This window comes from Phacochoerus africanus, chromosome 3 (assembly GCF_016906955.1).
Source record: "Phacochoerus africanus isolate WHEZ1 chromosome 3, ROS_Pafr_v1, whole genome shotgun sequence".
Classification (NCBI taxonomy): Eukaryota; Metazoa; Chordata; class Mammalia; order Artiodactyla; family Suidae; genus Phacochoerus; species Phacochoerus africanus.
Window position 1 is genome coordinate 15,606,853 of NC_062546.1, and position 24,512 is coordinate 15,631,364.

The 24,512-nt window shown below is 48.0% G+C and overlaps 2 protein-coding genes across 4 annotated transcripts; both read right to left on the reverse strand.

The window, feature by feature from the left end:
- Positions 1-1,892: 1,892 nt before the first annotated feature.
- LOC125122050 (WAP four-disulfide core domain protein 15A-like) lies at positions 1,893-2,789 on the reverse strand. The gene is made up of 3 exons (XM_047770306.1): positions 2,708-2,789; positions 2,432-2,590; positions 1,893-1,922 (listed from the first exon to the last, which is right to left on the reverse strand). Exons 1-2 carry the CDS (start codon positions 2,787-2,789, stop codon positions 2,433-2,435), a joined length of 240 nt encoding a protein of 79 aa, XP_047626262.1. The 3' UTR covers positions 1,893-1,922; position 2,432.
- An 11,730-nt stretch (positions 2,790-14,519) lies between these two features.
- Positions 14,520-16,808, reverse strand: LOC125122052 (sodium/potassium ATPase inhibitor SPAI-2). 3 transcript variants are annotated; one of them, XM_047770307.1, is made up of 5 exons: positions 16,667-16,808; positions 15,687-15,812; positions 15,597-15,614; positions 15,186-15,524; positions 14,520-14,675 (listed from the first exon to the last, which is right to left on the reverse strand). In XM_047770307.1, exons 1-4 carry the CDS (start codon positions 16,746-16,748, stop codon positions 15,187-15,189), a joined length of 564 nt encoding a protein of 187 aa, XP_047626263.1. In that variant the 5' UTR covers positions 16,749-16,808; the 3' UTR covers positions 14,520-14,675; position 15,186. The 3 variants fall into 3 exon arrangements, with proteins under 3 accessions (XP_047626263.1, XP_047626265.1, XP_047626264.1); XM_047770309.1 differs by lacking the exon at positions 15,597-15,614 and having other exon boundaries at positions 14,659-14,675; positions 16,667-16,756; XM_047770308.1 differs by lacking the exons at positions 14,520-14,675; positions 15,597-15,614 and having other exon boundaries at positions 15,187-15,542; positions 16,667-16,748.
- Between the last annotated feature and the right edge of the window lie 7,704 nt (positions 16,809-24,512).

The window sequence follows — 24,512 nt, forward strand, 5'->3', positions numbered from 1 at the left end:
TATGTGAAAGAAACATACATTTTCTGAAGACCAATCTCTAAGACCTGAAATCCCTGTGTGATCCCAAATCAAGAAAGAACCACAGGAGTTCCCACTGTGGTGCATTGGGTTAAGAATCTGACTGCAGTGACTCAGGTCACTGCGGAGGCTCAGGTTCAATCCCCTCCTGGTGCAGTGGGTTAAAGGATCCAGTGTTGCCACAGCTGCAGCATAGGTTGCAGCTGCAGCTTGGATTCAATCCATGGCTGGGGAACTTCTATATGCTGCAGGTGTGGCAAAGAAGAAGAAGAAGAGAGGAGGAGGAGGAAGAGGAAGAAGAAGAGAAAGAAGAGGAGGAAGAAAGGAAGAAGAAGAGGAAGAAGAAGAAGAGGAAGAGGAAAAGAGGAAGAGGAGGAAGAAGAGGAAAGAGGAAGAGAAAAGGAAGAAGAAGAGGAAGAAGAAGAAGAAGAAGAGGAAGAGGAGGAAGAATAGGAAGAAAAGGAAGAAGAAGAGGAAGAAGAGGAAGAAGAAGAGGAAAAGAGGAAGAGGAGGAAGAAGAGGAAGAAAGGAAGAAGAAGAGGAAGAAGATGAAGAAGAGGAAGAGGAGGAAGAAGAGGAAGACAGGAAAAAAGAAAGAATCACATAGCAGACAGTGAAGAAACACGTGGCTAAGTAACTTGTGAGGTGGATTAGGGTCTTGGACCCCAAACTAAGATTCAAGCAGTGCCACAGACAGAATTTCCTTTTCTTGGTTTATGATGGTATAAATTTTAGACCCTAAAGTATCCTAGAACTAAGGCCATGTCCTGTTCCATTTCCAACACCAAAGTTCCAAATCTGGTCCTAGATCACACTATTCCTACAAGTGGAAAAGCCACCAGAGGCCATGCCAGAGACAATGCAGCAAAAAGACTTGTTCGAGTCACTGCCGTGACATGGGTTGGATCTCTGGCCCAGGAACTTCCACGTGTTATGGGCATGGCCAAAAAGAAAAAAAAAAAAAAAAGGAAGAAAGGAAGGGAGGAAAAGAAAAAGAATGTAAATCTTTCACAGCATCCAATCACAGAAACTGACTCAAAAAAATGCCCTTGAAATCTGACAAACAGAGACTCTGTGTGTCAGGAGACATTAAAAACCTATCAGAAAAACAGAAGTGCAGGAACCAGTCAAAACTAAACATGAAACAGTAACCCCATCCTTTTTTACAAGCCCTAAAGGATCCCCCACAAAAGGCTGAAGACAGAGAAAAGGGAGTGAGAGAGACTCAAGAGTCATAGATTTTCATGTGGTTTTAAATAGATAACACTTTATTTCTTTGTGTCATTTTCACACTGAGAAGCATTTAACTCTCTCTCTCTTTTTTTTTTTTAGTCAACAAGGATTCACTGTATAACACAGGGAACTACATGAGCTTAATAAAAGGAAGCCTTGGGAACCAGGGGAGCTGGGAAAAACTGGAAATGAATTATTCAAGTCTGAGCCTGGAATCCGCAGCGTCTTCTCAGGCCTGGTTGAGGAGGGGTTTCTACCTGGGGAGACAACAGAGGGTCAGAGACACAGGAAGGTGCCCACCGTGCAGGGAACACGGTTTGGGGCCCAAGACCATTGTGGGCAGAATCCCACCAGGCGCTCTGGGAATCAGGGCCTAGGAATTCTTAGGCGAGTCACCCTAAGGATTTTTTTTTAATAATGATTTTTATTTTTTCCACTATATCCCACTCTTGGGCATATATCCGGACAAACCTTTCCTTGAAAAAGACACATGCACCTGTGTGTTCATTGCAGCACTAGTCACAATAGCCAAGACATGGAAACAACCCAAATGTCCATGGATAGATGATTGGATTAAGGTGATGTGGTATAGATACCCTAAGGAATTATAATCTCAGAATCCCTTACCTCCTGGTTTAAACGTGAAGAGGAAAGCACTTCCTTATTAGGAGCTGTTAGAAAAAGCAATGACCATGGAAAATAGTCACGATAAAAATTCAGTAACTGTTAAGACACTTGGAGGGAATCTCCTCCGAGTTTCCTCAGCATTTCACAGACGAGGGACGCAAAAGAAATCGTGCTTTTTCTGAGGAAGGAGGCCTGTTGGCATATGGAGGTTCCTAGGCTAGAGGTCCACCGGGAGTTGCAGCTGCGGGCCTGTGCCACAGCCACAGCAACAATGGATCTGAGACCTACACCTCAGCTTGCCACAATGCTGGATCCTTAACCCACTGAGTGAGGCCAGGGATCGAACGGTCTTCTCATGGATACTAGTCAGGTTCTTAACCTGCTGAGCAACAGCGGGAACTCCCAGGGCAGATTTCATTTAAAAGCTCTTATCTCAAGGATTTCTAAGGGCAATGACAGCCCTCAACTCCCTCTTGACACCTGGTTCTTTGGGGATGTCTCGGGGGCAAGGGGAGGAGGGCAGATTGGGGCAGGGGGCAGGGGGGCTTCTCACCTCAGTCCAAAGTCGGCCACGGGTCCATACACTGACGTCTGCAGTTGTAGAAACAACACTTCTTGGAACCCTTGCAACCTTTATCGCGCTGACATAGAGGTAAAAGGACAAAAGGGCAGGAAAGAAAAAATTCTGGGCAATATCCAGGTTTATTGACATCTGTGGAAAAATGCCACAGGGTTAGGAGGGGGCACCAGGGCATCAAGGCCAGCTTGTCCACGGAAGAAGCATCCCCCCACCCCAACCACACGTAAGACCGCAGAGCCCTCCACACACCCCGCTGGAATCCGGGATGCGCCATGTGGAGGCAGAGAAGGAGGAAGATCACAGTGAGGGCAGAGAGGCTGCTGAGCTTCATAATGCGAGAAAAGTGAGTGGGTGAACGTGGAGGCTGGATCTCCGTTTATATCGACTCTGGCAGGGAACCACCAGCAGGGGGAGCTGTGTTTCCCATGGCCCAAGGTCAGAAGCACCGAATGGGACCAGGAAATATCAGCTCTCTCACCCCAGGAGAAGGCACTGTAATAACCTCTGGGGCATAACTTCTGAGAGGCCACAAGTCTTCCCTCTTCTTCAGGGAGTGTCAGAACTGGCCCGGCCCTTAATAATGCTTGCTTTATGCCGTGAATTTGGAGGCAGGAGGAGGAAGGTGTCTTTCCCATGGCATTTATCAAGGTCTGAAACACTGCCCCTTGTCTCTCTGTATCCAATTTAAACCCGCTCCTCCCAACAGATTTCAGAACTGCCTACATTTGAAGAATTTACTTCGAACACATTAACATTTGAAACACACACAGGCACAAAGACAAGAGAATGAACTATTAGCCAAAGAGCATCTAGATTTACAGAGGATGTCCTACACTGGTTGAAATTATGTGATGCGTATTTTCTACTTTAACGCCTGCTTTTTTGTCTCTGTGACTTTGTATGAACGTTGTCCCTCAGTTCAAAGGGAGGTCATTTAGGAATGTGAACCCGAGGCCAAACAACCCTTCTAGCTCTTTCTGCACTCCTGGAGCAGTGTGAGCTTGGTGGCAAAGAACGTATCTTATCTTCAGCGATGGTAAGAAACCGATTATGATATGCACCCAGGGAAGGCAGAGGGATGCTGAGGAAAATGAGTTTTCATGCCAGGAAATCACGTCTATGAGACCAGAGTCTACTGCCCATGCGCAGAACTCTGTTTGGAAGACAGGGGTGTCACCTCCAGAGAAGGTAACCCCTATACCCATCAGAGCGCCACAGACATAGCTCCGAGATTTGACCCGGATGAAGAGGCAGTCTTTGACAGCAGAGAGTGCTACAACTCTCCCCAAAGGAACCAACACGTGGGGGGAACAGAGCATAGGAAGGTTCAAGCTGAAAGGTACTCTTGCAACAGGGATGGCCTAGGAGAGGATCCTACTACGTGAAGCACATCCGAAGGAGAAATGCAAATACCATATGATATCGCGGATATGTGGAATTTTAAATATGACACACATGAACTTACCTACAAAACAGAGACAGACTCAGACATAGAGAACCGCCCTGTGGTTGCTAAGGGGGCGGGGGCGGGGGAGGAATGGAAGAGAGTTTGAGATTGGCCGATGCAAACTATTATATATAGAATGGATAAACAAGGCCTTATTTGTAGCACGGGGGCTATATTCAATATCCTGCTGTAAAACATAGCGGAAGAGAATATGGAAAAGAATGTATATGTATATACATATATATTCATACACACACATATATACATGTATGTATGAATCACTTTGCTGTTCAGAAGAAATTTACATGTTATAAATCAACCATATTTCAATAAAACAAATGTTTTAAATGACTTGAAACGTACTCTTAAAACTAATGGAGATTTTGGTGGTAAGCAATTAGGAGGAAGCTGCCAGCTTAGTACTGCTGACATGGGTCTCTTAGGACTCATCTTGCTTAAGAAAGACTCCAAGATTCAGGAGTTCCCTGGTGGTTCAGTAGGTAAAGGATCCAGCATTGTCCCTGCTGTGCTGAGAGTTTGATCCCTGGCCCAGGGACTTCCATGTATGTGTCAGGGGTGTGCAGACCAAAAAAAGTCTCCAAGATTCTAAGCAAAAGTCTCTGTCTGCGTGGTGAGGAGAGCCCATTGAGAAGACACCAAAATGATGCAGGACTCATGATAGTGGCTGACTCGGCAAATTGTGGAATGTCCATTGTAGTTTTCTGCTCATCTTTCCCCCAAATCTATAGTCTCTTTGCTTCTACACTTTGGCTTGAGAAATTCTGTTACTCTGGAATTCCTGCCTTGAACTTGATTTCTGGCTCAGGTAAACGCATTAAGTCGTTTTGTGGTGGTTGTTGTTGGAAGTTTATTAGTCTTCCTACCTTATTCCATTCTCTGGAAAGAGAAAAAAACATACTATCAGGACAGATAGTTCCCAGCCCCAGCTCTGCCCTTGACCCCTACTGTGAACTTTGACAGCGCCCCTAGACTTCAGTGTTTTCATCTTCGAGAGGAGGGTGGTTGCCTGGATCATGTCGAGGGGGACTTCCGACTCCATAGTCAGTGGAGAGTTGTGGCTCAGAGCATCAGGGACAAGCTGAGAAGCACCTATTGCCTGTGTATGACCCTTGTCACTCTGGATCAAGGGCAGATGCGCATGGCTGGCCAGAACAATTTCCTCATCCGAGGAGCTTCTAGACAAAGAGAGCCTGAGAAGTGGCCAAAGAATGTCCTCAAATTATCAGTGACCCCAGGGTGCACGCGGAGCCTGCAGATAGGACACCAGGGCTTCATTTCTGCAAAACCTCCTCTGCTAGAGAACACGTTGTCTCTGGGAGGAAAGTGGTAGCAGTTTCCCATTAACCATCTATTTTCTGGCTGCACTGCCCATTCTGGGAACTTCAGCAAGCATCTCTTAGTGATTTTCCTAACATCATAAAGCCCCAGAACTTCTCACCTCTTCCATCATTCTTTTTTTTGACTTTTCTAGGGCCTCAGCCACAGCCTATGGAGGTTCCAGGCTAAGGGTCTAATTGGAGCTGTAGCCGCTGGCCTACGCCACAGCCACAGCAACACGGGATCCGAGCCACATCTGCGACCTACATCACAGCTCATGGCAATGCCGGATCCTTAACCCACTGAGTGAGGCCAGGGATCGAACTCACAATCTCCTGGTTCCTAGTTGGATTCATTAACCACTGAGCCACAACAGGAACTCCTCTCCCATCATTCTTGTTTTCTTGTCACCACAACATGCAGGGTTGGAACACCTTGATGAAGCAGGAGGTTATTTAGAAAATATGGAAGCCCTCCTGCTCTGATCCCTTTCCTTTTAACAGTTGGTTCAACTTGAGGCCAGAAGCCAGGACCAGAATGGAGAGGAGGGGCATAGCAGCTACTCCAGTGTTCCCAGTGGGAATGAAAATGGTGTAGTCAACTTTCATGTCCTGACTTTTTTTTTTTTTTAAGGCTGCACATGGGGCATATGGAAGTTCCCAGGCTAGGGGTCTGATTGGAGCTGTGAGCTGTCAGCCTACACCACAGCCACAGTAGTGGGAGCCAAGCCGCATCTGTGACCTACACTGCAGTTCACGGCAATACTGGATCCTTAACCTGCTGAGCAAGGCCTGGGATGGAACCCGAATCATCACGGACACTATGTCAGGTTCATAACCTGCTGAGCCACAGCGGGAATTCCCTCACGTCTTGACTCTTCTTTATTTATTTTTTTAAATCACGCCTTTATTTTCACTTATCTCTAACTGATAATTTTTTTTTTTTGGTCTTTTTTAGGGGCCCATCTGCTGGATATGGAGGTTCCCAGGCTAGGAATCCAATTGGAGCTGTAGCCGCCACAGCCACAGCAATGCCAGATGCCAGCCATGTCTGAGACCTACACCACTGCTCACGGCAACACTGGGTCCTTAACCCACTGAGTGAGGCCAGGGATTCAACCTGAGTCCTGATGGATCCTAGTCAGGTTCCTTACCGCTGAACCATGACGGGAGCCCCACCTCAGGTCTAATCAGAGCTACAGCTGCCGGCCTACACCACAGCCACAGCAATGCCAGATCTGAGCCATGTCTGCGACCTACACCACAGCTCACGGCAATGCCGAATCCTTAACCCCCTGAGTGAGGCCAGCGATCAAACCCAAGACCTCTTGGTTCCTGGTCAGATCTGTTTCTGCTGCGCCACGATGGGGACTCCTTGACTTCTAAGCATACATACTGCCTTCCTAGAATGAGAGACCATTCCGCCAGGTCAGTCTTAGGAGTGGGAGGCTGAGGCCCTGACCCCTGCTGCACAGTGCAGTGCCTGCTCCCCCTACCTCTCTGCAGCCACCACATGGGCATGAGGGCTTGCTTTGAGAACCCATGTGCAGGAGTTCCCGGTGTGGCTCAGTGGTAGCAAACCCAACTAGTGTCCATGAGGACGTGGGTTTGATCCCTGGCCTCGCTCAGTGGGTTAAGGATCCGGCGTTGCCGTGAGCTGTGGTGTAGGTTGCAGACGTGGCTTGGATCCTGCATTGCTGTGAGCTGTGTGTAGGCCAGCAGCTCTAGCTCGGATTTTGACCCCTCGCCTGGGAACTTCCATATGCCGTGGGTGTGCCCCCCCCCCACCAAAAAAAGACCCCATGTGCAAATGCGGTTATGGATGTGAGGACTAGTTTGAAGCAGCCCCGGAGAAAGGAGGAAGTGAGGATTTCTTCTGGCAGCCGGTGGCTGCAGCATCTCACCTCCAGGGAGAGAAGTGGAAGGGATGCCTGAGGCTTTGGCAATGCTGGGGGGACAAGATGTGACATTCTGGCGGGGTGTGTGTGTGTGTGTTTGCGCCCTGTATTGGGATTCCGGAGTAAATGACAATGGGACAGGTATTATTGAAGAACTACTGTCCAAAGTCTGAAAAGACTAAGCTGCAGATGAAGGAAGTATCATGGAGTGTGGAAAAGCTGGGGAGATAACCGGGGGTAAAAAGAGGGGCAGAAAAATGATTCCCATCCATTGAAAGTGACCTTGTGGGAGTTCCCACTGTGGCTCGGTCAGTTAAGAACCTGATACTATCTCCCTGAGGATGCGGGTTCCACCCATGGCCGCACTCAGTTGGTTAAGGATCTGGTGTTGCCACAAGCTGTGGTGTAGTTTGCACATGCAGCTCAGATCAGGCATTGCTGTGGCTCTGGCGTTGCTGTGCAGCAGCTCTGATTCAACTCCATGCGGCATCTCTGATTTGACTCCTAGCTTGGGAACTTCCTTGAGCAGCTGGGGCGGCCGTTAAGAAAAAAGAAGTGACCTTGGGAAAGAAATAACTGCTGATAGGTAAACTGATTTGTGTATTGCTGTCTGAGCTGATAAGAGAAGACCCTTTCCCATGGTGACTAGGGAGTGTGGCCTTCTGTTTCAGAGGAGATAACATTTATGTGGCTCCTTTTGTAACTGCCAATGTGAAGAGTCTTGAATTTCACGGAAGGTGTGTGTGGGGATTTGATATTTGTTGATTGCCCACTATATTTTGGCAGCTCTCCTCTGAGTTCATATTTGAGGGCTTTTTTTTCCTTTTCTGTTTTCTTTTTTGGCCATGCCCATGGCATAGGCACATTCCCAGGCCAGGGATCAAACCCATGGCATAGCTGTGACCTGAGCCGCAACAGTGACAAGGCTGGATCCTTAAGCTACTGAGCCACTAGGGAATTCCCATATTAGAGTTTCGACGCACATGCTGGCCTCCCACTGCAGAAACTGAAAAAAAAAAAAAAAAACAACCAACCCATCAAGGGTCATTTTCTTCGATCCTGACCCCTCGGGCTGCACTGAGGTGCTTGGCAAATGCGATGCTTCCACCTGGCACTTAGATCTCCACTGAGTGGCCCAAAGGAGCAAGCACAAAGGGGCAGCCTTTCCCAGGACAAGGCAGTATTGTCACCCAGAGCGGCACCCGCACCGGCAGGGACGTCGATGGCCTCGGGGAGTGCCCAGGACCACAGCAGAGGTGTCCACATCACACAGCTGCTGAGCTGCTGTTGGCTGTCATCACGCTGCCTGGACACTCTCACTCTGATGAGGTGCTGAGTCTGAATCCTCATATTTCCTTGGGCCCCATGTGGCAGATTGTGATCCCAGGAGAGCAGGAGCTGAGACAGAGTGGGGAGCGCCTGTTTCATGGCAAAGTGACACCTGTGGAAGGGAAGGAGGGCAAGCAGGTACCTGGAGCAGCACCGTGCTGGCCTGACCGCATTTCTGCCAGCCCCGCGGGGAAGCTCTGGAGCAGGGATTTTCCATTAGAGGAGTCCTCTCTGGGCAGAAGAGGAAAGACCCTTTACCCTGTCCCCAGCTTGGGGTCCCCCAGGTAGAGTGTGATCCCAGCTCAAGTACCAGGTAGCTCTTGAGTCACCCTAGCTGCCAGTGACCAGCGAACAGACTCCTCCCAGCTGGGTGTCCAATTGCTTCCTGAAGGGGGTCTGAGCTTCGCATGTCCTTCTGCTTTTGGGACTCATGTCTCCATGCGTGTTCAGCAACCACTGTGGTGGTCTCCCTTCCTGCAGGAAACCATGGAGGATGGAGGTCCTTGGAGCCACAGCTGCAGCAACACCCCATCCTTAACCCACTGTACCACAACAGGAACTCCCCACTCAATACATTTTTATGTGCCACATGAACACCTATGTAGATGTTTGGGTTTTTTTTTAACCTTTTACTTATTGATTTACTTTATTGATAAGTATAGTTGATTTACAATATTGTGCTTCTTTCTGGTGTATAGCCCAGTGATTCAGTTTATCCATAGTATTTGTATTTTATTTTAATTTTTTTATTACTCAACGAATTTATTCCATTTATAGTTGTACAATGATCATCACGATCCAATTTTATAGCATTTCCATCCCACAACCCCAGCACATCCCCCACCCCCAGAACTGTCTCCTTTGCAAACCATTAGTTTTCCAAAGTCTGTGAGTCAGTATCTGTTCTGCAAAGTTCATTTGGTCCTTTTTTCAGATTCCACATGTCAGTGATAGCATTTGATGTTGGTGTCTCACTGTATGACTGACTTCATTTAGCATGATGATTTCTAGGTCCATTCCTGTTCCTAAAAATGCTGGTATTTTGTTCCTTTTAATGGCTGAGTAATATTACATTGTGTCTATGTACCACATCTTCCTAATCCACACTTCTGTCGATGGATGTTTAGGATGCTTCCATGTCTTGGCTGTTGTACATAGTGCTGCAATGGACATCGGAGTACATTTGTGTTTTTGAGTCATGGTTTTCTCTGGATAGATGTCCAGGAGTAGGATTGCTGGATCAAACAGTAGTTCCATTTTTAGATGTGATGGCAAATGGGATTGCTTCCCTAATTTCTCTTTCTGGTCTTTCATTGTTAGTATATAGAAAGGTCATCGATTTCTGTGTGTTAATTTTGTATCCTGTGACTTTGCCAAATTCATGGGTGAGCTCTAACAGTTTTCCAGTAGAGTCTTTAGGATTCTCTAGGTATAGTACCATGTCATCTGCAAAGAGCGATAGTTTTACTTCTTCCTTTCCAATTTGGATTCCTTTTATCTCTTTTACTTCTCTGATGGCTGTGGCTAGGACTTCCAAACCCATGTTGAAGAGTAGTGGGGAGAGCGGACATCCTTGTCTTGTTCCTGATCTCAGTGGGAATTCTTTCAGCTTTTCACCATTGAGAATGTTGTTTGCTGTGGGCTTGTCATATATGGCCTTTATGATGTTGAGGTGGGTTCTCTCTGTGTCCACTTTCTGAAGGGTGTTTATCAGAAATGGGTGCTGGATTTTGTCAAAGGCTTTTTCTGCATCTATTGAGAGGATCACATGGTTTTTATTCTTCCGTTGGTTAATGTGGTGTCTCACACTGATGGACTTGTGGATATTGAAGAACCCTTGCATCCCTGGGATAAATCCCACTTGATCATGATGTCCAATCCTTTTAATGTACTGTTGGATGCAGTTTGCTAGTATTTTGTTGAGGATTTTTGCATCGATGTTCATCAGTGAAATTGGCCTGTAATTTTCTTTTTTTGGTGGTATCTTTGTCTGGTTTTGGTATCAGGGTGATGGTGGCCTCACAGAATGAGTTTGGGAGTATCCTTCCTCTGCAATTTTTTGAAATAGTTTCTGAAGGAGAGGTATTAGCTCTTTCCTAAATGATTGATAGAATTTGCCTGTGAAGCCATCTGGTCCTGGACTTTTGTTTGTTGGCAGTTTTTTAATCACAGTTTCAATTTCAGTTCTTGTGATTGGTCCGTTCGTCTTTTGTATGTCATCTTGGTTTAGTCTTAGAAGGTTGTACCTTTCTAAGAATCTGTCCATTTCTTCTAGGTTTTCTGTTATTGGCATACAGTTGCATACAGTAGTCTCTTATGATCCTTTGTATTTCTGTGATGTCCGTTGTTCCTTCTCCTTGTTCATTTCTAACTTTATTGATTTGAGTCTTCCCTCTTTTTTCCTTGATAAGTCTGGCCAAGGGTTTATCAATTTTGTTGATCTTTTCAAAGAAGCAGCTTTTTGTTTCATTGATCTTTTCTGTGGTTTTCTTTGTTTCTAGTTCATTGATTTCTGCTCTGATCTTCATGCTTTCTTTCCTTCTGCCACCTTTAGGTCTTGTCTGTTCTTCTCCCTCTTGGGCTGCTTGAGATGTAAATTTAGCTTGTTTATTGGAGCTTTTTCTTGTTTCCTGAGGTAGGCTTGTGTTGCTATAAACTTTCCTCTTAGAACGGCTTTTGCTGCATCCTGTAGGTTTTGGAGTGTTGTATCTTTGTTGTCATTTGCTCTAGGTATTTTTTAATTTCCTCTTTGATGTCTTCAGTGATCCATTGGTTGTTTAGTAGCATGTTGTTGCTTCTCCACGTATTGGTGCTCTTTGCAGTTGTTTTCTTGTTGTTGATTTCCAGTGCATAGCAGTTGTGGTTGGAAAAGATGCTTGATATGATTTCAATTTTCTTAATGTTAGTGAGGTCAGATTTGGAGCCTAGAATGTGGTCAATCTTAGAGAATGTTCCACGTGCACTTGAGAAGAATGTGTTTTCTGTTGCTTTTGGATGGACTGTCCTATAGATATCTATTAAGTCCATCTGGTCTAATGCTTCATTCAGGGCCTGTGTTTCCTTATTGATTTTCTGTCTGGATGGTCTGTCCACTGCTGTAAGTGGGGTGTTAAAGTCCCCCCTGTGATTGTGTTATTGTCAATTTGTCCTTTTAAGGTTGTTAGCAGTTGCCTTATATGTTGTGGTGAAACTATGTTGGGTGTGTAGGTATTTAAAATTGTTATACCTTCTTCTTGGATTGATCCTTTGATCATTATGTAGTGACCTTCCTTGTCCCTTAAAATATTCTTCATTTTAAAGTCTATTTTTTTCTGTTAAAATTGAGTATTGCTACTCCAGCTTTCTTTCTATCCCTGTTTGCATGGAATGTTTTCTTCCATCCTCTCTCTTTCAATTTGTATGTGTCCCTAGAAGTGAAGTGGGTCTCTTGAAGAGAGCATATATTTGGAGCTTGTTTTTGTATCCATTCAGCCAGTCTGTGTCTTTTGGTTGGGGCGTTTAGTCCATTGACATTTAAGGTAATTATTGATGTGTATGTTCTTATTGCCATTTTATTAATTGCTTTGGATTTGTGTTTGCTGCTCTTTTTTCTTCCCTTCTTCTCTTGTTCTCTGCTCTTCTGGTTTGATGACTATCTTTAGTGTTGTATTTGAGTTGATTTTTCTTGTTTGTTTGTGTATCAATTGTAGAGTTTTGGTTTGCAGTTATTCTGAAGTGTTGATATAAGAGTCTAGAGATATATATATGAGATTGCTTTAAGTTGTTGGTCTCTTAATTGCAAGCGCATCTCCAGCGTCCTGCATTTGTACCCACCTCTTCTCATGATTTCTGATTTTGGTGGCAGAGTTGTGTGTGGATGATTTCATACCTTTGCTGTATATATACCTTTACTGGTGAGCCTTGTAATTTGTGGTATTTTTGTTTCCGGTTGTGGCCTTTTCTTTTCTGCCTGTGCAGACGCGGCTCGGATCCCACATTGCTGTGGCTCTGGCGTAGGCCGGTGGCTACAGCTCCGATTCGACCCCTAGCCTGGGAACCTCCATATGCCACGGGAGCAGCCCAAGAAATAGCAAAAAGACAGATAAATAGATAAATAAAACTAAAAAAAAAAAGAAGAAGAAGAAGACTTTTTATTAACAGCTGCACCGGCAGCATATTGAAGTTCCCAGGCCAGGGATTGAACCCAAGCCGCAGCAGTGACCTACACAGAAGCTTTGGCAAAGCCAGATTCTTCAACCCACAGTACCAGGCTGGAGATTGACCCCATGCCTCTGCAGTGACCTGAGCTGACCTGCAGTCAGATTCTTAACCCACTGCGCCACAGTGGGAACTCCAAGATAAATTTTTTTTCCTTTAGGGCCCCACCCATGGCATACAGAAGTTCCCAAACTAGGGGTTGAATTGGAGCTATAGCTGCTGGCCTACACCACAGCCACAGCAATGCCGAGCCACATCTGCCACCTACGCTACAGCTCTTGGCAACTCTGGACCCTTAACCCACTGATCGAGGCCAGGGATCGAACCTGCATCCACATGGTTGCTAGTGGGGTTTGTAACCCACTGAACCACGATGGGAACTCCCAAGATATATTCTTAAAAATATGATTTATCATCACTGTGTAACTGTGTGTCTTTGGGTGATTAGCGATGCCTGCGTGGCTCCAATCTTTTTACAACATTAAAGATGGGACTCTCCAACTGAGAGCGTATGAACGTGAAATAAATCAGACAATACACATAACACACTGAGTGTGGGATCTGGAAGAGAGAAGACGCTCAGGTGCAGAAGCTCTTCTTACCACTAATGGTGTGTTGTGTTTGTCAGGCCAGAAGCTTAGGCACTGCTCTTGCCTGTGCTCCAAATGCACGGTCCAGCCCAGTCCCTGGAGAATGAGAAGGTAACCTTGGCTTGTAGGCTCCTGCGAGGGGCCCAGGGGCACTGGGCTCTCTGTTCTCTCACCCCTAACAAAGCGTCTGCTCCCCACCTCCACGCACAGCAGGAGCCCAACACACACACACACACACACACACACACTCACAGCAACACCCACACCCACACAGACACACACAAGTGTTTCCAGGCCAGAATGTTAGGGCTGAACTGTGCTTCCCGAGTGATGTCATCCAATCCCCCTCAACCTGAATACACAACTGAGGCTCGGGAAGGGAAAGAGATTTGTTGGAGGTCATCCAACCAGCGGAGAGGAGGCGGGCGCTAGAACTCAGGCCGCCTGACTCCCAAGCCCGTGTTCTCTCTGCTCCACCCCAAAGGCTCCTCCTGCAGCTTCAGCCTCCCCTGAGAACCTCCCTGCACAAGGGCAGTGGGGCAGGTGTGCCAGCCGTAGAGCCATGAGGCCATTCCCGTGTGCCCCGCACACACCCTCCCCCGTCGTCCCTCTCTGAGTCTGCTCTACCGCAACGTGTGCGTGCGTCTCCAGAGAGCATTACTCAGCAGTCCCACCAAAGGATCAGCCACTTGCCGGGTCCCGCCTCCCTGTTCACATCTTAAAACAGACAGCTGGGAGAGGACATTGCTTCACTCGAAGCAATTACGTGTTACAGGAGGCCTCTCAGGCATCAACCGGTGAAATGCTTCACGAGCAGGGCTTTTCCAGCCTTTGTCTGGGGACATTAAAGGAAAGGAAGCGGGGAGGTGGGGGGGTCTCTAGTGGAGCCATAAGGGTCGGGTGGTCACAGTGGCAGGGCTGCTCAGAGGCAGGTCAGAAGTGGGGGGAGGGGTGGTCCCTGGGAAGACAGGGAACTGCCTGCCGTGTATGCCCCAGCTTGGGTTTCATCTCCCTGGTCCAAGGTCAAAGGCAAATGTCCAGGTTTCCATTTCCTGGTGAAATGGACACGGCCGTTCTGGGGTGATTATTGGGTTCCTACGGTGCACCCCAGGAATGGGCCTTTTGGTCCTGCCCAGGCTCTCCTTCCCGCACCACGAGCAGCTCCCATGGGTCTCTCTCCACTGGGGGTAGGCAGGCCCAACCCCACAGCCATCTCCCCACACTTTCCAGGGCCCAGAAGTCAGAGGAGCCAGAACCAAAGGCAGCTGAAAGCAGGCTTTTATTGGAAAGCCGATGAGAGAGGCAGCCCAGGCTTGGGCATCTGGATGAGGGGAAGACTAGGCGAGTGGGGGCGAGGGTGGTGCCGCAGGCACCGGGGCCGGCATCCCTGAGGCCTTTGTAGGTGCAGCAAGACTCCACCTGGTGGGAGAAAAGAGGACCAGAGATGTGATTCAGCAGGTCAAAACACTCCAAGGCAGAGCTCCTGCTGTGGCTCCGCAGTAACGAACCCGACTAGTATCATGAGGTGGTGGGTTCAATCCCCTGGCCTGGCTCTGTGGGTTCAGGATCTGGCACTGCCGTGAGCTGTAGTGTAGGTGGCAGACACAGCTCGGATCCCGCATTGTGGTGGCTGTGGTGTAGGCTGGCAGTTACAGCTTTGATTTGACCCCTGGCCTGGGAACTTCATATGTTGCAGGAGCAGCCCTAAAAAAAGGACAAACACTCAGAGGCAATGGGAGGCAGGACCAAGTCTACATGTCACCCCCCTCAGGACCCCAGGTATAGCTTTGGATGCCCCACAGTGTCTTCATCACCCCGCCTCCTGGATCTTCCTTTGACCAACCTGGGATCATGCCCGCCCCCACCCCCCGCTCAGCCTCTCTGTGCCCTCACAGGTCACCTCTTCCTCTTCCTCCTCCCTGTTCTCACCTCACTTGGGATACAAACAATCCTTCCCGCAAAAGCCTTCACAGCACTTCTTGACCCCTGGACAGTCATAATCTCTCCAACACTTGTTAGAGGGATTGGCCAGCGGGCAACGGAGAAGAATCCAAGGGCAGCGGCCACGCTTAGAGAGAAAGAGTAGACCTTGGACTGCAGGTTGGGCTTTGATTGGATCTTGTACTTTGTCTGGAATTTGGGCATTGATTGGATCTTGACCCTCGACTGGTTCATGACCTTTGACTACATCCTGTCCTATGTCTGGAAGTTCAGCTGTGACTGGATCTTGACTTTTGACTAGATCTTGACCCTTGACTGGATCTTGACCTTTGACTACATCCTGTCCTATGTCTGGAAGTTCAGCTGTGACTGGATCTTGACTTTTGACTAGATCTTGACCCTTGACTGGATCTTGACCTTTGACTACATCCTGTCCTATGTCTGGAAGTTCAGCTTTGACTGGATCTTGACTTTTGACTAGATCTTGACCCTTGACTGGATCTTGACCTTTGACTAGATCTTGTCCTATGTCTAGAATTTCAACTTTGACTGGACCTTGACCTTCGTCGTGGTCTTGACCCTCAACAGGATCTTGGCCTTGACTTTTAGGACCACCTGTGGAAAGAAGAAGCATCCCCACATTTAGACCCATGTGCCTGCTTCAACCATTGAGTCATTCGTCCAGCTCCAACCACCACTCACTGCAGTGTCCCTCAAACTGTGACTTGAGATGGGGGAGGGCTAGCTGGGGTCTGCACTCTTGGACAGCTCTTCCTTGGGCCTAGGGCACAGGGTCCAGAGGATCAGGGTTCCCTTGGTGTCCGATTCTGCCCCTCACCCTCCATCCTGGGCCCTGAGGCTCTCATGAGAAGCCAGACGTTCAGAGGCGACGAGGTCACATTGGGCATCTTTGAGGAAATTTAGCGGAAGGAAAGAAGCCTGAGACACCTGCCAGGAGACCCGAGCTCCATCCTGGCTCTGGAGATTGCCTGGACAATTCCTCATCCCCCTCTAGGTCTCAGTGCCCTTCCTTGGAAACCAGGGGTCTTCAGACCACATGCCTTCTGAAGCCCTCTTTGTTCTGACCCCCCTCTTAGAGGACGGATGACTTGGGTGCTTTTATGGGACACACAGGCAGAGGACGGACCCCACACCCAGGGCCCAGATTCCTGGGGCTCTCACTTCATTGCACGTTCAGTCCAAGTATCAACACTTGAGGTCCAGGCCATGTCACAATGCTGCCTCCACAAGCAGCCCTGAACCCTCAGTCCTGGGGTGGAAAGCATGTGAGGTCTGCTGGGCAACTTCCTGCTTCTCTGGGTACGCTGGTACCTGCCATCTGGGCTGAAGAGTAGGCTCCAGAAGGACCCCCTCTCAGACCCAGGCTGCCCCCCAGCAGGACCCAGGCTGCCCCCCAACAGCCTCTCCTCACCCCAATCCAGCCCCATCCAGGCCACTTGTCCACTCACGTATTCTGTCAAGTCTCTGCGCCACTAGTGTCTCGCAGATGAGGAATACCACCACCAGGACCAAGAAGCTTCTGGACCTCATGTTGTCAGGAAGGTGTATGGCTGAGAGCTGAGGCCAAGCTCAGTTTTATGCAGCCCTAGCTTGGCCTGGCGCCAAGGGTGGGTCTGCGGTTTCACAAGGGACAAGACCTACGGTTTCTTCGTTCTGCCAGGAAACACCCACCCCCATCCTGGGAGGGCCCTTGGGCCTTTCCCCAAAGATTATTCACAGGGAGATATGCCAGGTCCTGTTCCATCACCCCTCACAGCCCCAGGAGCGAAGGTCTCACGTCCTCACAGAGAAGGGCGGGCTGGCCCTTAGGCACCATCCCGACCACATTCTTCCTCCTTAGAAAGAACATGAAGCCCAAGGAAGAGAGAGGAGTCGCCCAAGGTCATCCAACAAAGTCATGAGGCGGTCCAGCGTTCTGCTTTCATAGCCCAGGTGTTTCCCAATTATTCCCTCTTCCTGCAAGCCCCACCCAGACCTACCCTAACGGTTGACCCCTCCCAGCCTCCAGCTGGGCTTTCCTTGTATTCTCCCCTGACCCCAAGAAGAACTCTCCAAGGCAAGACTGCCTTGAATGTCTAAGGACTAATCACCATGCTCTTCCACTTCACGGGTCGTCCCCTCTGAAATGCACCAAGAAAGTAACAGGGAAGGTGGAATTCTAGATCTGGGATGGCACGATGCTCTTGAAAGCACAGGAAGATGAGAGAAGACATCCATGAAATAAATGGAAGAAAGAGGTCCCATTGTGGCTCAGTGGGTTAAGAATCTGATGAGCGTCTGTGACGATGCAGGATTGATCCTTGGCCTCGCTCAGTGGGTTAAGGATGCAGTGTTGCCATGAGCTGCAGTATAGGTCGCAGATGTGGCTCTGCACAGACGTGGCTCAGATCCTGTGTTGCTGTGGCTGTGGTGTAGGCTGGCAGCTGGAGCTCTCCTTCGACCCCTAGCCTGGGAACTTCCATATGCCGCAGGTGTGGCCCTACACAAGGGATAGAGACCCAAATAAAAAAATAAGTGAGAGAAAATAGAGATCCTCTGTAAGGTGGACATCTCCACTGCATGCATCCAACACGCCTCCCTCCTTCTTAGCACAGCTCCCGTTTCTTCGGAAGAACGCTTCTCTCTTTGTAGCACCAACTTAGGAGGCTGTATTCTTGAAAGATTTAAAGCATTCAAATAGCAGACTAGACTCATCCACTAGGCAAAAAAAGGAGACTGTTTCCTGTCTGTGTGCCCTATGGGTCCTTGCTCCTCCCCAATTTCTTCCCCCTCTGTCCTCCCCAGAGGTAACCCTTGGCTGAATTTTCTGTTAATTAGCCTCTTCAGGTATCTTGCCCATTTTCACTGGGTTGTCTCTCTTTTTTTTTTTTTCTGCACCATTTTATTTTTCATTTATTTTTTATTTTTTTGTCTTTTTGCCATTCCTTGGGCCACTCCCGTGGCAAATGGAGGTCCCCAGGCTAGGGATCGAATCGGAGCTGTAGCCGCCGGCCTACGCCAGAGCCACAGCAACATGGGATCCGAGCCGTGTCTGCGACCTACACCACACCTTATGGCAATGCTGGATCCTTAACCCACTGAGCAAGGGCAGGGATAGAACCCACAACCTCATGGTTCCTAGTCGGATTCGTTAACCACTGCTCCACGACGGGAACTCCTGTCTGTCTTTTTCTTATTGATGTGTAGAGAGAGGAAAGCCTTACGTATTACTAGTGAAAGTGAACATCCATGCAAGCTATTTAAAAATCAATTTGGCCTCAGCTAGTAAAGTTGACATGTTCAAAGTCTTTTAGATTTTTATCAATCTGATGGGTGAGACCTGATGTGTTGCTGAAGTTTTTAGTTTGCAATTTTGTCTATTATTTATTTCAAGCACATTTTCATAGCTTAAACGTCACTTATTTGAGTTCTCTGAAAACTTCTTCTCCTTGGTTCATTTTTTTCTATAGATTCATTAGCCTTTTTCTTCTCAATTTCTAAGCAATCTTTACATATTATAGAGAAAGGCTCTTTGTCTAATACACGGTTTATAAAGAAAAATTGTTACCTCATTCTTAGACCTGCTCAAAATAGCTCAGGGTGGCACCCTTCCCTCCTCTTTTTTAGGGATTGCTTCCTGTGGTTTGGCTCTGTCTCCTCGGGACTTCTGCACTTCTGCTTCATGATACCCTTAACCTGGTGCAATTGGTTCAGTAATTTTTTTCAATTCATGTGACAAGTAGTCTACACGAAACAAAAGGGATCATAGAAGAAATACTGTTCTAAATGGAAACTGACCAAGAAACAGTCGAAAATCTGAGCACTACTGTAACCATCCTAGAGACGGAATTAATAGTCAATCATTATTTGACCAAAAAAGCATTACGATCAAAGCTTTTCATTTGCCTTGCTATATTCCATAAAGCAATCAAGGAATAACGTGGTCTAATATGACATCAATAGAAAATAAACAATTCCCAGCACATGTCATGAAGAAACATAATCCTGATAGCAGAACTTCAGATTTATGTCAATTACATCTTCATAAAGGCGTTAAAAATAAAGCCATCAACAGAGATACTATGAAAAGGGCAGATTCTAAGCCAACCCCACTCATGAACACAGATCCGAAAATCTTAAATAAGTCATTTACCCACTGAATACAGTAATACGCAAAAAGGACAATACTTTGGAGAACATGTTAATTTTTCTGAGGTCTCAAAGGTAGTCTAATGCTAGAAACTCAAGGTAATTCACCCCACTAAGCGATTAAAGAGAAAGACACAAGCTTACATATGGAGCAGCACGCAATAAAATTCAAGATACAGATGGGATACAGAAACAACAAATTCGGAATGAAGAATAATTCTTTGGAAGTGATCAAAACTACCCCCTAGCAAACAGCATACATAAAAGTGAGAGGTTTCAACCTCTCCTTGTGGAATCAGGAACTATGTCCAATCCCATTCAACATTGTTCTGGATACCCTATTCTCTAAAGTCATACAAGTAGAAGAAATAAAACGTGCAAGTATTGGCAAGAAAAACAAAACCGTTATTATACACTGACGATGCCATTGTGTTCAAAAACTTCCAAACAAATCTACGGATAAATTGTCAGAATCAATGAGAGCTTGTTATGATCGCTGTATCCAAAAGAACTTTACCAATATCCACGGCAGTCTAAACTTCAACAACACAAATCAGTAAATACAAGGTTCATGATTTTTACAACATGTAAAAATATGAAGATCTTATAAGTACATGTAATAAAGGTTGTGCAGAACCACGACACGACAGAGAAAATTATGAAACTTCAGGGGGAGTTTTTTTTAACACCCCCAAACCAGAAAGGTGTACCATGGTCATGGATTGGAAGATTCAATATGATAAAATGCCAGTTCTCTTCAAATTGATGTTTAGACTCAATGCAATCAAATTCCCAGAAAGGTTTTTGTAAAAGTAAGCCCCTCCCCATCATTTTTTGGCAATATGATTCTGAACCACATACAAAAAATGCAAAAGGCAAAAGAGCCAAGATACCCTTGAAGAAGAATACTTTAATAAGACTTAATACGGAAGATAGCAAGGTTTACTTTTGTGTGTGTGTGTGTGTCTTTTTGTCTTTCCTAGGGTTGCACCTGCAGCATACGGAGCTTCCTAGACTAGGGGTCTAACCAGAGCTACAGCTGCTGGCCTACACACAGCTCACAGCAATGCAGAATCCAAGCCAAGTCTGCGACCTACACCACAGCTCACGGCAACGCCGAATCCTTAACCCCCTGAGTGAGGCCAGCGATCAAACCCAAGACCTCTTGGTTCCTGGTCAGATCTGTTTCTGCTGCGCCACGATGGGGACTCCTTGACTTCTAAGCATACACACTGCCTTCCTAGAATGAGGGACCATTCCGCCAGGTCAGTCTTAGGAGTGGGAGGCTGAGGCCCTGACCCCTGCTGCACAGTGCAGTGCCTGCTCCCTCTACCTCTCTGCAGCCACCACATGTGCATGAGTGCTCGCTTTGAGAACCCATGTGCAGGAGTTCCCGGTGTGGCTCAGTGGTAGCAAACCCGACTAGTGTCCATGAGGACGTGGGTTTGATCCCTGGCCTCACTCAGTGGGTTAAGGATCCAGCGTTGCCGTGAGCTGTGGTGTAGGTCGCAGACGTGGCTTGGATCCTGCATTGCTGTGAGCTGTGTGTAGGCCAGCAGCTCTAGCTCGGATTTTGACCCCTCGCCTGGGAACTTCCATATGCCGTGGGTGTGCCCCCCCCCACCAAAAAAAGACCCCATGTGCAAATGCGGTTATGGATGTGAGGACTAGTTTGAAGCAGCCCCGGAGAAAGGAGGAAGTGAGGATTTCTTCTGGCAGCCGGTGGCTGCAGCATCTCACCTCCAGGGAGAGAAGTGGAAGGGATGCCTGAGGCTTTGGCAATGCTGGGGGGACAAGATGTGACATTCTGGCGGGGTGTGTGTGTGTGTGTTTGCGCGCTGTATTGGGATTCCGGAGTAAATGACAATGGGACAGGTATTATTGAAGAACTACTGTCCAAAGTCTGAAGAGACTAAGCTGCAGATGAAGGAAGTATCACGGAGTGTGGAAAAGCTGGGGAGATAACCGGGGGTAAAAAGAGGGGCAGAAAAATGATTCCCGTCCATTGAAAGTGACCTTGTGGGAGTTCCCACTGTGGCTCGGTCAGTTAAGAACCTGATACTATCTCCCTGAGGATGCGGGTTCCACCCATGGCCGCACTCAGTTGGTTAAGGATCTGGTGTTGCCACAAGCTGTGGTGTAGTTTGCACATGCAGCTCAGATCAGGCATTGCTGTGGCTCTGGCGTTGCTGTGCAGCAGCAGCTCTGATTTGACTCCATGCGGCATCTCTGATTTGACTCCTAGCTTGGGAACTTCCTTGAGCAGCTGGGGCGGCCGTTAAGAAAAAAGAAGTGACCTTGGGAAAGAAATAACTGCTGATAGATAAACTGATTCGTGTATTGCTGTCTGAGCTGATAAGAGAAGACCCTTTCCCATGGTGACTAGGGAGTGTGGCCTTCTGTTTCAGAGGAGATAACATTTATGTGGCTGCTTTTGTAACTGCCAATGTGAAGAGTCTTGAGTTCCACGGAAGGTGTGTGTGGGGATTTGATATTTGTTGATTGCCCACTATATTTTGGCAGCTCTCCTTTGAGTTCATATTTGAGGGCTTTTTTTCCCTTTTCTGTTTTCTTTTTTGGCCACGCCCATGGCATAGGCACATTCCCAGGCCAGGGATCAAACCCACGGCATAGCTGTGACCTGAGCCGCAACAGTGACAAGGCTGGATCCTTAAGCTACTGAGCCACTAGGGAATTCCCACATTGGAGTTTTGATACACGTGCTGGCCTCCCACTGCAGAAACTGAAAAAAAAAAAACAACAAAAAAAACACAAAACAACCAACCCATCAAGGGTCATTTTCTTCGATCCTGACCCCTCGGGCTGCACTGAGGTCTTGGCAAATGCGATGCTTCCACCTGGCACTTAGATCTCCACTGAGTGGCCCAAAGGAGCAAGCACAAAGGGGCAGCCTTTCCCAGGACAAGGCAGTATTGTCACCCAGAGCGGCACCCGCACCGGCAGGGACGTCGATGGCCTCGGGGAGTGCCCAGGACCACAGCAGAGGTGTCCACATCACACAGCTGCTGAGCTGCTGTTGGCTGTCATCACGCTGCCTGGACACTCTCACTCTGATGAGGTGCTGAGTCTGAATCCTCATATTTCCTTGGGCCCCATGTGGCAGATTGTGATCCCAGGAGAGCAGGAGCTGAGACAGAGTGGGGAGCACCTGTTTCATGGCAAAGTGACACCTGTGGAAGGGAAGGAGGGCAAGCAGGTACCTGGAGCAGCACCGTGCTGGCCTGACCGCATTTCTGCCAGCCCCGCGGGGAAGCTCTGGAGCAGGGATTTTCCATTAGAGGAGTCCTCTCTGGGCAGAAGAGGAAAGACCCTTTACCCTGTCCCCGGCTTGGGGTCCCCCAGGTAGAGTGTGGTCCCAGCTCAAGTACCAGGTAGCGCCTGAGTCGCCCTAGCTGCCAGTGACCAGCGAACAGATTCCTCCCAGCTGGGTGACCAATTGCTTCCCAAAGGGGGTCTGAGCTTCGCATCTCCTTCTGCTTTCGGGACTCACGTCTCCATGTGCTTTCAGGAACTGCTCTGCTGGTCTCCCTTCCTGCAGGAAACCACGGAGGATGGAGGTCCTTGGGGCCACCTACAGCCTCGGCTCCTGCAATTGGTCTCAGGGCTACCGCCCCCTCTCTTCATCACCCTCCTCGTCATCCCATCCTGGCCTCCTTGTCCTCAGCTGCCGTGAGTGCTACTGTCCGTGGCTTACCTGGGGATGCGACCCAAACCCTCATTCCTTCCTTCTCAGGCCACAGTGGTGGCACTTGTCCCCTTGTGGTCACATGGGGAGGGAGATACGAAGATACTGGGCCTTTCCTATATGCAGCATCACTGCCCTCCTCCAGCTCCGCCCGGCCCTGGCCAGTCTGAGATGCAGCCCACGTTCAGCAAAAGTCCTCTCTGATTGGCTCGGCAGCTCGGCTCCTCAAAGCATCTGTGGTCGGACTCTCCCGAGCTTTGTTTGCAGCGCTGCTCAGTAAAACAGAAACATTCACCGTGAGCCTTGACCATCACGGCTCCACCGTCCACCAGGGAAAATAAAAAGTCACCCAGACAGTCACCCCTCGACCAATGCTGCCTCATCCCTCTCTCAGTGTCCTGTTCCTCAGGACCTTGGGGTCGAAAGGGGTGAGAAAAGAAGTTACAAAATAGTCTCAAGGTAATTTTTTCTCTTTCAAGTCACCATGGCACCTTATCTTATTTATTCCTGCTTCCTTCCTTTTTATCTACGTTCAGTAGCTTGTGGTTTCATTCTTTGGAAATTTCTTAAATAGGGATTTGATTTCTTAGCTCGATCTGCTGCTTTCCTCTTCTTTATTGTTTTTCCCCTTCCTCTTCCTTTTAGGGCTGCACCCGCGACATGTGGAAGGTCCCAGGGCAGTTGTCAAATCGGAGCTGCAGCTGCCGGCCACAGCCACAGCCACAGCCACAGCAACACCAGCTCCACACTGCATTTGCGACCCACACTGCAGTTCACAGCAATGCTGGATCCTTAACCCACTGACCCAGGCCCGGGCTGGAACCCGCATCCTCCTAGACACTTGTTGGGTTCGTTACTCCTGATCCACCACGGGAGATCCCTGCTTTCCTAGTCCTGATTTCACTCATTTTATGATTTTGTCTTGATCTTTTCCTTTCTTCAGTTGGCCTGTGGTTTACTCTGTCATTTCTTGGTTGCTTTTGTTTTTGTTCTGGTTCTTTGGGTTGAAATTTCGATTTTTTTTTCCAGATTCCCTTTTTATTGATGCAAATGTAGTCATGTTACTCAGCCACAAAAGCTGAGGAAGTCAAGTCGGTTTGTGACCACATGGGTGGCCCTCGAGGCCACTATGCTGGGTGAAATAAGTCAGACAGAGAAAGACGGTTACTACACAGAGCCATCGTTCTGAACATTGTGCGATAAACATAGAAAAATACAGGGGGTTGAGGTCATGGCAAGGAAGGGAGAGTGGGTCCGAGAGACCCCATGGAGAATAACTGACTTGACACTGAGGGTCGCTGGCTTGACAGGTTGGAAGAGGATCATCTCGGCCGAGTTCCTTCCATCTGCACCATCTTCCCCGATTTACTGAGCTTTTCTAGTGACACGTTTCCCTGTGCTGTTCCATCACTCAAGAATCTATTTAGGAGTTCCCGTCGTGGCGCAGTGGTTAAGGAATC

Bases quoted from the DNA above. Each gene is read 5' to 3' on its own strand.
- LOC125122050 (XM_047770306.1), bottom strand. From the start codon at position 2,789: ATGAAGCTCAGCAGCCTCTCTGCCCTCACTGTGATCTTCCTCCTTCTC. The intron at 2,591-2,707 runs GTGTGTGGAGGG...ATTTTTCCACAG, and splicing joins GCATCCCGGATTCCAGCGGG to ATGTCAATAAACCTGGATAT.
- LOC125122052 (XM_047770307.1), bottom strand. From the start codon at position 16,748: ATGAGGTCCAGAAGCTTCTTGGTCCTGGTGGTGGTATTCCTCATCTGC. The intron at 15,813-16,666 runs GTGAGTGGACAA...TTCTTTCCACAG, and splicing joins GCAGAGACTTGACAGAATAC to GTGGTCCTAAAAGTCAAGGC.